General features: G+C 33.9%; 2 protein-coding genes across 2 annotated transcripts; one reads left to right on the top strand and one right to left on the bottom strand.

The window, feature by feature from the left end:
- The first annotated feature begins 793 nt into the window (after window positions 1-793).
- On the top strand, window positions 794-7,723 carry LOC145633130 (kinesin-like protein KIN-14L). The gene is made up of 17 exons (XM_081685413.1): window positions 794-946; window positions 1,619-1,776; window positions 1,936-2,082; window positions 2,201-2,438; window positions 2,884-2,975; window positions 3,931-3,942; window positions 4,046-4,129; window positions 4,234-4,315; window positions 4,396-4,491; window positions 4,648-4,821; window positions 4,934-5,040; window positions 5,182-5,495; window positions 5,603-5,805; window positions 5,935-6,098; window positions 6,448-7,295; window positions 7,387-7,556; window positions 7,636-7,723. The coding sequence occupies exons 1-17, from the start codon at window positions 877-879 to the stop codon at window positions 7,710-7,712; spliced, it is 3,036 nt and encodes a 1,011-aa protein (XP_081541539.1). The 5' UTR covers window positions 794-876; the 3' UTR covers window positions 7,713-7,723.
- Window positions 7,724-11,445: 3,722 nt separating this feature from the next.
- LOC145632266 (xylan glycosyltransferase MUCI21-like) lies at window positions 11,446-14,691 on the bottom strand. Its single transcript, XM_081684590.1, has 3 exons — window positions 14,164-14,691; window positions 13,652-13,729; window positions 11,446-13,034 (listed from the first exon to the last, which is right to left on the bottom strand). The coding sequence occupies exons 1-3, from the start codon at window positions 14,405-14,407 to the stop codon at window positions 11,764-11,766; spliced, it is 1,593 nt and encodes a 530-aa protein (XP_081540716.1). The 5' UTR covers window positions 14,408-14,691; the 3' UTR covers window positions 11,446-11,763.
- Window positions 14,692-16,655: the final 1,964 nt, after the last annotated feature.

Genomic DNA, 16,655 nt, shown 5'->3' on the forward strand with positions numbered 1-16,655 from the left:
GTTGTATTTAATATATTAGATGTTCAAAATTTGTAATTGTTCCAGATTATTTACTAAATGTTCAAAATTTGCGATTATTCTAATTTTTTTTACTAAATGTTCAAAAGTATATGCGTGGTGCATTGCAATTGTTTGAATTTTTTTTACTAAATGTTCAAAATTTTCAATGTTTAGATTTTTCTAACTAAATTTTCACAATTTGCGATTGTTCAGAATTTTTTGCTAAATGTTCAAAAGTATAGACGTGAACACTGCAATTGTTCAATTTTTTTTACTCAATGTTCAAAATTTATGACGTTTAAATTTTTTTACTAAAAATTTACAATTATTCATATTTTTTATTAAATATTCAAAATTATAGGCATGGGGCATAGGTGCACCTTAAAATTTGCGCAAGACCCATCACAAATAAACTTGTGATTTGGTCTCACCTACAATACGTAGTACAGTATTTTTGTAAAAGCCCAATAACAAAAATGAAAGAAGTCCAATGCAAAAACCCAATACAAAACCTCTGGCCCTACATTTTGAATTCAAAAAAAGAGCTGAAATTATAACGTTAACTTCCCATACCTCAGGTTCGGAAAATCCGAACCAACACAAATAAAACAAAATTAACCGTTGATCAAATCATAAATGCAATTACTTTAGGCTCGGATTTTATGTTCATATTTCCCTCTCATAATCTTCTTCATTTTTTCTACTTAAAAAAAACCCAAAAATTTTGCAGAAAAATTCACAGCTAAAATACGAAGATAATGTGAGTTTTCGATACATCGATTTTCGCCAGGTATCGGTTCTTCCATTAATTTTAAGCTATTTTACTCATTAATCTCACTGTTTTTTTTTTTTCTTCTTGGGTGTTGCAGGGCAATAATGGCGGAAATTAGAAGAAGTGGGGAACTACATGATTTTCATTTAGCGTCAAGAAAAGCAGAAGAATTGGGTATTGTTTTCTTTTTTAATATTCTTGGGAATTTAATTTGTTTTTGAAAGTGTTTCATGTTGATTAATTGACTGAAATGGAAATAAATAATGAACAAATTGATTTGATGAGATTCATTTCTTGTTTGGGTAGACAATCCAATATGATCTTCATTGATTTTAGGTGATTATGTAATCTACCAATTATGAAAATGGAAGAAAATTGAACCAATTCCCCTGTTTTTTTTATTTTTTATTTATTTATTTTTTTTAATTTTAAATTTCCCTCTTTTATTAATAATTTTTCTGATTGTGAAAAGATTGTGTTGATGCCTTCTTTAAATAGTAATAGAAGACAATTAGCAATCATATATGTTTCCTTGGCTTCGGTATCTAATAAATCCCGTCTACATTATTGCCCTTGAAGTTCTCTTCACACCACAAACAAAAAATTAAAAATCAATCAATCATATATATTTCCTAAGTTTGCAAAGAATCTACAAAAATAATTCACTTTTGGACAGTCATACAAATTCCTAAAAATAAAGATTGAATATTTCTTTTTTAATTCTTCAAATCCATATCCTTTCCCCCTCTTTTTATTTTCAACATTTATTCTATTTTTCTCTTTTCTGGGTTTGCTAAGAATTTGAAGATTTATTTTTCTGAGAAAATAAAATGTGTAATGATGCAGCTTTGAGGAGATATAAGGCAGTCCACTGGCTAGAATGTATTGTGGGTCCCCTTGGTATACATAGTGAACCATCAGATAGAGAGTTCATTTCTTGCTTGAGAAATGGCATAATTCTCTGCAAAGTCATTAACAAAATTCAACCTGGATGTATACCCAAGGTATTAATTTCTCTCTTCTTTTCGAGTTTTCGTTTCCGATTTTGGTTAAGTTTGTGGGTTTCATTGATGTCATTAATTTGCCAATTTGGGGTTTTAGGCTTTGAAATTTTGTTGATTTTTAACATATTTTTTGTGGGATGTTTTTGGGGGTGATTTTAGGTTGTGGATAGTAATGAACTTGTGGCATCTGAATCAGCAATTTGGGATTCAAAACCATTGCCTGCTTATCAGTACTTTGAGAATGTTAGGAATTTTCTCATGGCAGTCAAAGAATTGAAGCTTCCTGCTTTTGAGGCTTCTGACCTGGTAAGATTACTAAACCCCTTTGTATAAATCTGGATGTTGCACCTATTGTATTGGAAGAAGGTTGTGAATTTGTTTCGATTTATGACACGAAATATTGTTTTTGTTCTTAATAATTCAGGAGAATTTTGAGACAGGATCAGCAGCTAGGATAGCTGATTGCATTTTAGCACTTAAATCTTATTATGAGTGGAAGGAATGGAGTGGAGGGAACGGTGTTTACAAGCATGTGACAGCTAAATCTCCCCTTGTTCTGCAATCTGCTGCCAAGAACTTCTCTAGACCTTTGAGCACGATTTCTGCTCAGCCTTGTAGGCAATTAGACCTGTCTGCTGTGGATGAGAATCAATCACTTACAGGTTTCTTTTTGCCCTATTTTTGTTCAGTTTCCTCAGCTCTAGTGCATCCATAAACTTATGGAACTTGTATTAGTATCTCAGATTATATGGTAGTTGACTTGTACCAGTTTATGTTAGCTGACCTTCCAATAATTCATTGGTGAAATTGATGCAAATCAACATCTACAGTCTCTTACAGGTTTAGATAACCGACGCTTTTAGCAATTAAGGTTTAAGTTCTTATGAATGCATGTTTGCTTGACATTACTGCTCATGCTAGAAATTCTACTAAACAAGTATGACAATCATTCTAAATCATGAGATTACACAGACCACCTTGGTTCTTTTCTTTTCCAACATGTATGTTGATAGTTATAATTAGATGCTAGCTGCAAATTTCTCTTTTTACAGTACAGTTATCAGTCATTGTTATTCAATGAAATCTTCCTTTTTGTGGCTTTTGTAGATTCCATTGTCAAGGCACTAACACACGGTATGGTTGATTCAAAGGAAAACATTGATGATAATTTTCTTACTTCTTATCAAAATGGTAGCCAGGTATAGCACCTACCTTTCTTCCCTACCCATTGCCAAAGTTCTAACATAAACATCGCGCTCACTCTATATGCTTTTGTGACAGGATCCAATCCAACTTTTTAAAGAGATTTTGTCAAGATGTTTGGAGGAAAAACTAGGAAATAAATTTCCAATGGTTAGTGTTACTTTCCTGCTATCATTGGACCTTAATGCATAAGGTATACCAAATACAAACTGATTTCTGCTCATGATTTTCAGCTAAAATCTTGCTCTCAAGAAAACTCGCAAGAAACAGGAAAATCACATGCTTCAGTATCTATGCTAAAGGAAAATTCATCTTTAATACATAGCCCTGAGGTACTTCAATGTTCCCCTCTATATATTTGAATTGCAACTGATAATACTGTTTCTTAGTAAACTACTTATTCCTATTGGATTAGTAGTAGCTAATCACTACTTAAAAACTGGGATCAAACGATGAGCTTATAAGAGCAAATAATAACTAACTAATTGTCAAAGACTGATTCAGTGATTTCAGTGGAACCTGCAGTAAGAAAGTTGCCTATTTTGGGGGTAATTTATGCCTTGATAGTATATAAAGAACATTCCTACTTCAATAGAATTAGATACCCCTTAGTAGTTGAGCGGAAGTCAAGAGAAGTTCTAGCCTGATCACATTTGTCTAAGCCAAACATAAGGTTTTAGTAAAAAAATCAAGAAGACAGTTATTGGTTGAATATTGATTGAGATCAAACCTTTTTAGAAGTGTCTTGTCTGTCTTAGTTCATCAAACTCTACTTTCTAATTATTTTTTAACAAATGCTTCATAAAATAATCAGTATATATTCATTCTCTCTATAGAATTAACAAGGGAGTATAATTTATCACAACATACAATAAAGTTATGGTAGCTAAAATGACCTCTATTTGTACCGGATAGACTGTTTTAGTATTCAGTTTCTGTGTATAAATTCAGGGTCCTTTTACAGTATGTCGTTTTCTATGCAGTATTTTCCAGAGATAAAATCTGCTTTACCTATAGTCTATAATGACTAATCCCTTCTAAACTGACAACACGCACTTCCTTAAAGCCACTGCAGTGCCACAGAGCTCAAACCAGGAAACGTAGTAGAGATCATAGGCGTATTTTGCGAAATCAAGAAAGGGACCTTTCAGTAAGTGTTCTTGATACCTTTAACCAAACTACCAAAAATTTCCATGGTATTTAGTTTGCTGTAACTTTTGAGGGAATATATAATTGTTGTACATCATAATTCAGGATATTAAAGCCTTGTGGTACAAGACAAAAGGAGAGTTTGAAGATTTGCAATCTCAAATGTCAAATGATTTAATGCATATAGGTAAGCAATGATACTCGGTTGTAAATATTTTGCTGTTTCTTAGTCCAAAGTGCTTTGTGATGATTCCTTGGTTTTTACAGGAAGTCTGGTTGAAGAGATGTCTGGCCCTGCTCTTGGTTACGAAAAAGTTATCAAGGAGAACAGGAAGCTATACAACATGGCCCAAGACTTAAAGGGTGAGTTGCTCCATATATTTCCTCCCTTAATCCTTGTCTTGTGAGTTCAGATGTCAGCTATAAATCAGTACATTTCTAGAATTCACCTGAAGAGTTCAAGGTTTTCCATTCGAAGTTAGAAGGCCTTAATTCGGTATTTTCTGATATATTTTTCAGGAAATGTTAGAGTTTACTGTAGGATCAGACCCATTCTCAATGCAGAAGCAAATAATGTGGTAGACTTTGTCGGGCAGGATGGATCACTTGTGATTGTTGATCCATCAAAACCAAGACATGATGGAAGAAAGATTTTTCAGTTCAATCAAGTGTATGGTCCAACGTGTACACAAGGTACATACATAACTAGTGGTGCAAGTGAAAACCTTGTACTTAATCAGATTCTTAGCTTTCATTAATAAAACTAATCCTGACTCCTCTTTGCTGAATTATCCTTTTCTGACAGATGAGCTGTTTAAAGAGATTCAGCCGTTGATCAGGTCTGTCATGGATGGCTATAACGTGTGCATCTTGGCTTATGGTCAGACTGGATCCGGCAAGACACATACTATGGTAGTGCTCACTTATTCTACAGTCGTATCTCATATGTTTGTTTAGATTTAGCTAAAAATATAGACCTATGTAAACGCCTTTCAAAGTCAAACAGAATCATTAGAATGGCAATTTTTGCTGATTTGATTTTGCTTTTTTTAGTATGGTACATCAGGTGTCTCAGAGAAGGATATGGGCATCAACTTCTTTGCTTTAAATGACCTCTTCCAAATAGCTGAGAGGAGGCAAGAAACGAACTATGATGTGCGTGTTCAAATGGTTGGGATATGCAACGAAGAAATACAAGACCTTCTGGCTGAAGATCCTGCATCTGACAGTGAATCAAGTCTTCCAGACATCACATTCCATTCTGCGAAGTCAAATGTTGATGCCATCAATTTAGTAAAATTGGGTGAAAGAAAACATGCGAGTGTCAAAAATTCAAAGATGAACAACATTAGCAGTCCTTGTCATAGGTCAGTACTTCATGAATCTTTCTTGAGCTGAAAATGTTTGAACATTTAACAATTTTCTGAAGGCATCATTATGAATTGCATTGAAGCCATTTCTGTATCGCTTGTAGTGCTGTGGCAATCCATGTGCATGGAAAGGATACATCAGGGAACATTATTCGCGGTTGCCTACACTTGGTAGATCTTGCAGCTAGTGGAAAGGATGACAAGTCACTTTCCTGCTTGGAAGATGTCATTACATCATTATCTCAGAAAAGTTCTAACAATCATCAAGGAAACAGTAAAATTACATCACTTTTGCAAGATGCTTTAGGTATCATAATATGACACTTCTTTAATTATTTTTCCAAGGCTTGAACAGATTCAGTTTGAAATAAGTGATTTGCCAAAAACTTCCTGCATTAGACTTGCTTACTTTTAAAACATTCCAATATAATTATAGGAGGAAATGCAAAGGTAGTGGTGCTCACACATATAATTCCAGAAGGAGATAACTTCACAGAGACAGTTAGAACCTTAAAGTTTGCACAGAAGGTCTCAACTATGGAGCTCGGAGCTGCTCAGTCAAACAAAACGAACATAGAAGTTATGCAACTAAAAGAAGAGGTATGAACTTGATATACCGAATCTTTGGCTTCTTTTTTTCATTGAAGTCTTCTGTTTTCATCCAAGATAGTATAGTACCTTGAGTTTGACAACATAGTTATCGATCAAGGCATCAATAAACGTCTAATTATTAGTTTTTCTTTTTTCTTTTTTCTCTGTTTGAATTCTACTATAAATCTTTCATATGAAGGGAACTAATTCCATGCACATGATATAATTCAGTGGGGCAAAGATTTGCTTCTTCTTTGTCCTTGTAGATTTGAGGTTTTTCCTTGTTTTTCGGACACCTCCAGTTAAAGTGTGCAGCTTAAATTGCTTTCTAACTTTTTCATTCTGTGAACATGTGCAGCTTGAGACCCTTAAGAGTGCACTGGGTGACAAGGACCCAAAAAGCCCACTGCCTAACAGGCAGCTGAAATCACCTTGTGATAAAACAAGAGCAGCAATCGAAAAAAGTCCTGTAAAAGCACGAAGATTGAGCATGGAGAATCCTGGAAGCATGAAATCCGAGAGGCTGGAAAAGTCACCTTTAAAGCAACTAAAGATGTCAGCAGAAAATCCCAGTGCTAGGAAGCCTGATAAACTCTCTGATCCAACAGCAGGAAGAAGCAAAGAGCCTAAGTCACCACTTGGAAAACCAATGCTTGAAGGGTCCCTCCAAAGGCCAAGGAGGTTAAGCATCGAAAATCCAATGGCTGTCAAAAGTGAGAATAAACAAAAGTTGAAGGAACCCAAAACTCCTTCAGAAGGGAAAACCACACTTAAAAAGCAAACTCCTCCAAGAACACGCCGACTGAGCATTGAGAATCCCAATTCTGTGAAGCCTGTTGCAGACATCAGAAAGAGTACTAAAACACCACAAAGTTCTATTCGTGCTCGGAGATTGAGCTTGGAAGGTCCAAAGGATCGTACAAAGAAAGGCATGCTGTCAGCTGATGTTGTCAGTTCTAAGGACTACATCAGCATTACCGAGTTTCCTACGAGCCCTCCCCCTGCAACTCATACAAATGGACTAACTTTCACAGATTGTGCAACAAAATATCCGACGATACAACCACCAAAAACACCAGAGCGGCAAAAACTTGATCTGAATGAGATGCAGACTCCTAGTGTTGCAAAAAGTACAAATAAGAAAGGGTCTCAGATCAAAAGATCACTTAGAACAATTGGAAAGTTGATCAATGGCTCTGAGAAAAGGTATTTAATGATTTTCCTTGTGTTTTAACTTGATCAATTCTGTTTCTTTGTAGTGTACTGTGTTAACTCTTAAGGCTTCCTGTAATTACAGGAGCCAACAGGTGGTCGAATCATCATCGATGAAGGGAAAAGACAATGCTCGTGAACCAAAATCACCCTCGACAGCTAAAGCAAGAACTGTGAGAAGACAGTCACTAACAGGCATTCCTCCACCAGGTTCAAATAGAAGATCTTCTCTAGGAGGCATATCGACTGATGCTTGTAAGTAGAAACATCTGATGTGGGGTGCTTTGCAGAAAGTTTGACAGTGTTTCTTACATTGTTTTCTTTCTTGTTATAGGTCCAAATGACAACAGGAATGCAAAAACACCTCCACCTGTACGCTCATCAATGAAGATAACAAATCGATGGATGTAACTCAATCTATGAAAAGATGCATTGTGCTTCAACTTGAAGCACAAATTAACTGATGTTCATTCGATGTAGGCCGAGTTCAGAACTCAACTGACAAGTGAATTTCAGGGACATGATGACATTGTGTAAATAGAAAATGTACAACACACCACAATGTAATGTTGGTGTTTCACCTCAATATCAATCTTTCTAGATATTACATAATAGTCTCTAATTTTGCATTCAAAATTTATTTACGTAGTATATTCATTTAGATACTTGAATTCTATGCAAATAATCCTGACAAGGCTGAAGTAGTTTTCTGAAAAATGAAAATTATTGAGTGTTGTTAAGCACTTGGGAGCATTTCTTGACACTTCTATATGACTATATTGGCAACCTACAACCATTCTATAGATTTACTCAACTTGCCTTGAAATATCGCCATTTCTGATAATGACAAAATTCTATCCATGCTTGTACTGCTTCATATAGTAGACTACGAGTAAAGAGTTTATTAAAAAAAATTAATATATACCCAGGTGTGAGATGCACCGATGTAATTGTTTTGCTCGTTGATGGTTAAATGAGCAATAATCATCTTTAATTTAATCATCAAAATAATCAAAAATTATCTTAGATACATCGTATCCGGGTGTAGATAGCAACGTATGGAAAAATAGTTATATACACCCGGGTGCATGGTGCACCCAATTTTTTTTATTTTTTTTTACTCATTTCATAATTAAATGAGCACTAATCATTAAAACGAGCAAATAATACCCTTAGGCGCACCATGCACCGGGTATAAATAACAATCTCTCCAACGTATGAAGAGTTGACTCTTGGTATGTCGAATGAGGAATTAGAGGTGGAAATCGTGCCATATCGGTTCGCCGCGGGTCATGCCTCGCCATGCCAGGAGGTGGGTCGTGTCGGGTTGTGCCGTGCCTCCAAATGGCAAACCCCGACCCATGCCTGGCATGCCGTATCGAGCCCTAGACAGCCCTTAATTTTTTTTTCATATATTATTTAAATAATTTTATTAATTTATATTTATGTTCTTTTTACGTAGTATTATTTTTAGTATTATTCTGTATTATTATTTATGTTATTTTTATTTTTTATTTTTATAATTTTATTAATTGTATTGGCGTGTGCTGTGCCACAGGCCAAAATTTAAATTTATGTTCATGGCCCGTGGCCTTCTCTTCGGTCTTCATGCCGGGTCGCTTGCAGGCTCGTGCCGTTGCCCGTGCCGCCTGCGAGTCGATCTGACCCATGCCTAGCTCTATGAGGAATTCTTATATGCACTCAATCATATTTAGAGAGTAAATCTTTTGGGAGCACTTAACTCTACACACTAGAACGTAATTTATGCACTCTTATTTTATTTCTTCACATATTTAAAGGGAACAATCCAAAAAAATATTTAGAGAAAATATAAAGAGACGAAGAGTTATCGATGATTGAAGTAGCTCCTCAACAAAATAGATAGTACGCCGTATGATCATCGATGATTGGTAGGTAACGTGGGGTTGGCCACATGTTGTACCGACCTCTCTTAGCTTCCTAAACGTAGGATTAAAAGCTTAATGCATTCAGCGGCTGTCTATTATCAATTCATGACATTATTTAAGATTTTAAGATAGAAGTTGAGAAAATCCAATTTAGTGGGAATTTCTTTTAGATTGTTTAAATCACCCACCAAATACTCCCTCCATGTGTTTCTAATTTTTTTTTTACCGTTTTGAGCCTTTTCTTTTACAATCAATTTTTAAAAACAATTTCTATTTATCTAATGCATTTGTTGCCTCTTCCAAGTCATTAAAGTAACCATAAATTTAAAATTTACTCCATATTATTTGTAAATAAAAAAAAAAAAAAAAAAAAATCAGTTTAATTATTCATTAATACAGTACTAAGTACCTAAAAATTGGAGAAAGTATGGAGTAGAATTCTATAGCCCATTCAAGAACTAAAAAAAAATTCATGGTCATAGACAATTAAAATATATCGTACCATACCAACATAAAAAGTCATGTATTTACTATTTAGGATTATTAAATTGAGTGATATCAACCAACTAACCTAAGCCAGATGACAATATAACGTACTCCTTAACTATTAGGGTAAGACTCCATAAGAGTAAGGTTAGCTGACTAATATATCCGGAATAGTCCTTAACTAATAATGTACATTTTCATTAGGCATTAGTTAGTATATTGTGATTGGCTAACACATTAGGCGTTTAGAGTTCTTAAATAACACGTAACATGGCAAGAATATGAATACCAAAAAAAAAAAAAAAAAAAAAAAAAAAAAAATCTAACCTGTAACAATGAAAGGGTCGAATAATAGAAATGTTATCCAAGTTATGAGTCGACGGATAAGGTTCATGACTTCATGGATGGTGAGTGTGACCTTAGCAGCAGCATGGCTAGCTGTTTACAGGAATCCAATGAGATTTATACACTTTATACGTTTATAGCCTTCTGGTTACAGTTTGGCTCTTTTTTGGATTTGTTGACTTTTCTTATTTTCAGTATTCTTAATATAATTATAATAATCCAAGGTTTATTATTCTGGTATTTTAATTTTACAGACAATGTACAGTTGTACTCCATAATCCTTTTCCCTAAGCATACTCATATTTCACTGTCCTCAGTAAATATTTCCACTTTAATCTACGGATTTTGTACGATTGTTCACTTTGATGTTGTACCGTACAATTTTAGATTTTTTTTAAGAGATTTTATTCTTTATTTATCTTACAACAAGCCAATGGAACAAGGAATAGTAAAGAAAAAAAAAAACATTAAATTTTGCTTAAGAATTTACACTTTGCAAACTTCAATTATCTTCAAACTTCAAAAAAAAAAAAAAAAAAAAAAAAAAAAAAATGAAAGTTTTGAGCATCACTTTTCAAATGTTTACAATACACTCCATTATATCATGTGTACGAGTATTGTCCTTCAAAAAAAAAATGTGTACGAGTATTGAAATGAATACAAATTACTTTAATTAGGGAGCCTGATGCTTATATGTATAATAAATAATATATTATCTAGATAATGAATGACATATCCGTCCTTATACCCTAATATCATGCATATGCTACATTTACATAGTATGATATTCTCATACTGAATGTGAACAAAGTTAGTGTTCTTCAATATTATGAAGAATTTGTATGTTTCTTTGTTTGACCATATAATTAGATGGTCTATCAATCTATGTTACTTTTTTCCCTGTTTTTAATTAAAATTTGCAAAGACTTCTTCATAGATTGACATTTTTTTATTAACAAAACAGAATTATGAATTGCAATGAATTCATTGTTAAGACATAACCTCTCTAAACTTTGGTTGTCACATGATCTAATAATCCTGTGTTCAAGTAGCCGTTATTTGAATGGTAAGATTCTAAGAAAATGACATGGGCATATACTAATTGGTCCCAATTTGACCATACTCAGATCAGAAACCGTGTTTATTTTATTGGATTAGCCTAAATTCATGAACAAGGTCCAATCCCTAGGTGGGACATGACATTAAAATGTGATTAATTCATTCATTAATTAATTAAGATTACTTAGGCAACTAGCCATGTTATATCACTGACATTAATTAGTAGGATAATTAAGGTTGGCAGAAGTATTTTAGAATAATATGATGATTAAGCATCTTCAATACAATTTGATCTGGAAAGCTAAGATTCTTTTCTCATTACAACAGGAAATGGGGGCACCAAAATATGTTTCATTTTGCCAAACCAATCTTATTCTTTGCTTACTATTTCATTTACATGACAATTACAGTCTCTACAAAAATTAAAAAAATATAATTCCTCCTAAACCATCTAGTTTATATTGATATACATTGTAGTTTTGTAATGAAGTATGTTAGCTGCAGCCGCAGGGGTAACCAACCATCCACTCGCCGTGTGATAGAAAGGTAGGTGCGAGGTTGGCTAACCCCTGCTGCATAGCAACCACCGTAATACATTATCAAAACAAAGGAATAAAAGAACAAAAGAACAGGCAACCAGCAGAGATCAGCAGGTCAAAATCGACTTAAGAGACTTGATTTCGTCTAAGAGCTAAATAATCATAAGCATGAACAAGCCGCTTCTTGAATCTCTTAAGATCTAGCTTGACATTCTGCTTATCCAAATAGATCCTCTTAGTGAACTCCCATCCTTTCGCGTTAACACTGTCAGGGTCTGTTAAAACAGGATCACTTCTATCATAATCATCATACAGTGAGCTCTCTCTAGGAAGAATTTTGTATCCAATATACTTCAAACCGAGCTTCATTGAAGGATCACCGTAGTAAGTCTGAGCTGCCCAATCGGTTCCTAGGGGAACAACTTGGATGAAAACACGACCAGGCTTAACGAAGAGAAAGTGTGTCATGGCAGCACCATGAACTCCAATCATTACATCACTCGAGTTCAGTACCCTATAGATCTTAGCTAACTCAGTAGTCTTTTCAGGCCTTAAAACCTCCACTCGAAAACCAATCTTTTCTGCTAGTTTCACCAATGAGTCCTCATTGAGTATTGCCCTCGAACCACTTCTTGAAAGGATGACCAACTTTGGTTTCTTAAGCTGGTAATCTAGCTCAAGCAATGAGGTAGAGGTAGGCGATTGTGAGAGTTGCTTCTCTCTTTCCTCGTCTTGGATCAACCCTTTAATCCGAGGCCAATAAGCTCGGTCTAAGATGTCCCGGAAATCCCTAATTGACTTGTTCCTTTTCATGAGGGACTGATCAATAGTTAGCTCATCATGTATGTTCAAACCCACAATGGCTTCCGGGAAGCAATGTGTACGATTATCCGCGCTATAATTGATTGTTGGGTAATCAGTCAAGTGGGAAAGAATGTCACCATACTTAGTTATCCACCAATTATGATACTCAAGGATGACAAACACAACTTTCTTGTTAAACTGCTGAGAGGTGATGTATAATGGGATTATACCGTCGTTGAACTCGTGGTAGACATTCCCGGTATATCCTCCTGTTGAGAAGAACACGGCTGGAACATCATGGACAACATCACACTTACGCTTGGAAATGCTGTTTTCATGTTTCGACACAAGGGAAAGTTCATCAATGGTACTCATTACACTAGTCTCCCATTTTCGGGTGTAAGGCCTAATCTTTTCGCGTTGGTACTCAAATTCTTCAACGATTTCATCTCCATCTTCCAATAAATGAGACGAACCTCTTGGATCGTTTCGAGTATAAAGGAAGACTGAAGATGAAGGTGAATGTGTCCTAATGTCACCCTTCATATAACAGACATCAGTCCTGATACCACTTCTATCACAACAAATTGTTCCTGCATTTATAAATTACAAAACATTTAGTAAAATATAATTCAACAAATAAAAAAAATAATTTCAGCATTCAAAAGTCATAAATACAAGCCTGAAATTCATAATTTCCTCTACCCTTTTCTTTCTTTTATTAAAATACTTCAAAGTTCAAATTACTCTGATGTAAGCCATTATTTCACTAAAAAGGATCAAACAGAAAACTTCCTTTTACCCCATTTTTCTGCAATTCTATATTCAGAATTGAAAAGAATTATTAATAAATAAATTCATCAATGCAAACTCATAGCAATATGCCATTATTGACAGCTACCCTAGTGACAAATTAATGCATCTAAAATTAACTTTACCATATGAATTATTAATATAAACTTTATCCTAACATTATTTTTGTTAAATTCCATCATGATTCAATAAGTTAACAAGGAAGACATTTTTTCAAAATCAATAATTTTGGTGTACAGAGAACCACTGAACCATAGATTGTAGCAATAATGTAGACGGAATTTGATATCGCGGGTGTTAACTAAACTAGTTGGCATCCACGACTTCGGCTTATACTAATGAGAGATAAAAGGAATAAAATTATACATTTATTAAGACAGATAGAGAGAGAACAAACCATTAGAGACGGAAGAACAAAGAGGAAGCTTAGAAGCCATGTCAGAACCCATATGCTCATCCTCTGCTCCTAATGAATCTGCAAAATTCACAAACAAATAAACACAAATCATTAAAATACAGTTATATCAATAAGAAGAATTTAAAGTCATTAAAGTACAAATTTTTATGATAAGAAACACATCAAAACAGGGGATTTAATAAAAATAATATTACAAGTTTGGTAATAAAAAAAAAAAAAACCCAATAAAACAGGGGTTCTGCAAAAAAAAATTGAAAAACCCTTAATTTTTGCAAAAACTATCATGATTATAAACCCACTAAAACAGAGATTTTGAAGAAAAAAAAAATAAAGACAAAAACCAAGAACTTTTTTTTAAATGATGATTAAAACCCACTGATTCACTAAAACAGGTATCCAAAAAATCCCAGAATTTTTTTTTTTTAAAATGAAATTTCCCAAAAAAAAATGAAAAATTGAAAGAAAAATGAGGAATATGAAATGAAACTTACAGAGGAGAGAGAAAGTGGAAGGAAAGCCAAAGAGCTGAGGAGTCCAAATGAGACTGCAAGAGAGAAGAGATAGAAAGAGGAAAGAAAGAAGCTTAGGTCTAATTGCTCTCTTAAAATAGTTTCCATTAATAGTAGTAATAATCCCAATTTGTGATTCTTCATCTAATATAAAGTTTTTGACCAATAATCCATCTCCTCCTTTCTTCATTTGATGTTGGTAATAGTATCTTTGATGATGCACCATTGTTTTCTCTCTATAAAAATCCCACCTTTTTTTGCTTGTGTTCTTCTTTTTAATGGCAGAAAACCCAGGAAAAAAGCTCTGTTTTTTGGGTTTTAGACACAGAAACCGAGGCAATTTTAAATATTTTTTTTTATTTTTTATTTTTTTGATTGAGGGAGTAAGATAAGGAAGAATATGAAATGGGTTTAATGGGTTTTTTATTTTTTAATTTTGGGAGTGAAATTAATGGAAGAAGAAGAAGAGGAGAGAAAAAGGAGGAAGAAAAGTGTCAAAAGAGAGGAAGAGTTCAAGGAAAGGAGGCGTTGAGTGAAGAAGCAAAATGGGTTAAATAGAGAAGGGGAAACAAAAAATCCAAGCGTGTTTTTTTATTCAAATAAATAAATAAATCAAGCGTATTTTAGACGGTCAAACTCGGAAGGGGCTAGGGAGGGATTGGATTGGAAGGAAAGTGGAAAAACAAAGGGCAGCTAGATTTGGGTTTTTTGGATTTTGGTAAGTGTATATTACTCCATTTGAGGAAACATTTCTACTTCTTGCTTATTTCTCTAGTGATTGTTGTAACGTTTTGATTTTTACACTTTTTGACATGTAAAAATAAATATACGTACAAGGCAACAACAACTTCACCACCCAAAAAAATCAATGCGAGCAACTTTCATGCTGACCAAATTGCAAGATTTTCTAATCAAAAGATGAAGTTGGACGTCAATTTTAACCTACACGATCTATCCTAAAGCATACAAAAAACCAATTATAACATACCTTACCTGGTGTCCAAAAATGAGAATGAGATATAATTTGTTGTTTGGTGAGGGAAGTGAGTCAAAAGCCTTGAACCTATATAGCAAAGTTCAAAGTTGAAATTTGGTTCTTGTGGACTTCCTAAAGACCCTTGAGTAGCAGCCGCCTTACTTTAATTTTCAAGGTTATGATCAACTCTTTCTGAAACTTCATTTGCATTTGAACCAAATATGGTTGATCGAAAAGAAGTATACGGGACCTCTTGAGATGGAACCACTTGGTGCTTCAATCATTAGTGTAAGTGTGTAAAAAAAATAACAAAGGTCTGTATTCAGGGGAGGAGTCAGCCCGGAATAAGGGGGACACATGTATCCCCACTTTTAAAAAGTCAATTTATTAATAGATGATGTAGGATCAAACCCCCGCCAGTTACTTTTATAGCCCCCTTTTGAATCTGTAAGCTTAATTTGATTAGCAACATTTTATCCTTTTTTTTTTCCTTTTCTTTAATTTGTACTCCATAAGGTATGCTTATTATAGAAAATCATGATTAGTGCATTAAATTACCTATATTATCTTATATTTGAATTCGTCAACAAATTAAATCAAACCCATAAGTAATTTCTAGATCCTTCACTGTTCAAGTATTAATAAGAATGTACCATCAATGGAGGAAAAATAAGAATATGACTTTAGACTTTTTAAAGTAAGTATTTTATTTTTTGAGTTGTTAAAATTATTTATTTAACTAACTATGTGTTCAAGTAATGAATTTGTATAATTCATCCCAAATTGAAGGTCATTTCTAAGTTTAAATATATAATCTCTTCATATATTTTTCTTTGAAATTTGGATTGTGATCATCCCTGTTACTTTAGAAGAATACTACAAGAGGGGGGTGAATTAGCTAACTTTTTGCGGAATTAATAAAACTAAGCTAAAGGAACTCAGAAATCACACAGAGAGATTTTACGTGGAAAACCTCTTAGCCCCAACAAGAGGAAAAACCACGACCACTTGGGATTCACTTGGAATTTTAGGAAATATTCTTTACTATAAATTAAGCTATAAATTAAAAGTGTGGGAAAACTACACTTGTATTTGATATGCCAACAATTTTTAGTAACAGAAATAAGATTGTGTACATGTAATTAAGAAGAAGACCTACATCTACTTGGTCATTTCTCATTAGTGACATCGTTGAGATAAGATGAAACTATAAGTCAAATTTGTTTCCGTGGTACAACATAAAACATTTAATTTGTAGAAATAAACATACAATAATTTAAGCTTCAGCTGAGTTTGATACGCAACTTGCTGTCACACTCTCATCTCATAACTAAGGCACGATTATTTGATTTATTGCATTCCTCTGATTTTCTTTACTCTCTTAGGTCACTTTTTTGGACTTTTTAATGTTTTGGCACAATGGCACTGCCTAGGCTACTTGCTGAGTTGCTGGGTCTTTAAAAGTAAAACAAATACTAGTAACTGAAATTTCCCGCTA

The sequence above is a fragment of the Chenopodium album genome, chromosome 5 (genome assembly GCF_948465745.1).
Source record: "Chenopodium album chromosome 5, dcCheAlbu1.1, whole genome shotgun sequence".
Classification (NCBI taxonomy): Eukaryota; Viridiplantae; Streptophyta; class Magnoliopsida; order Caryophyllales; family Amaranthaceae; genus Chenopodium; species Chenopodium album.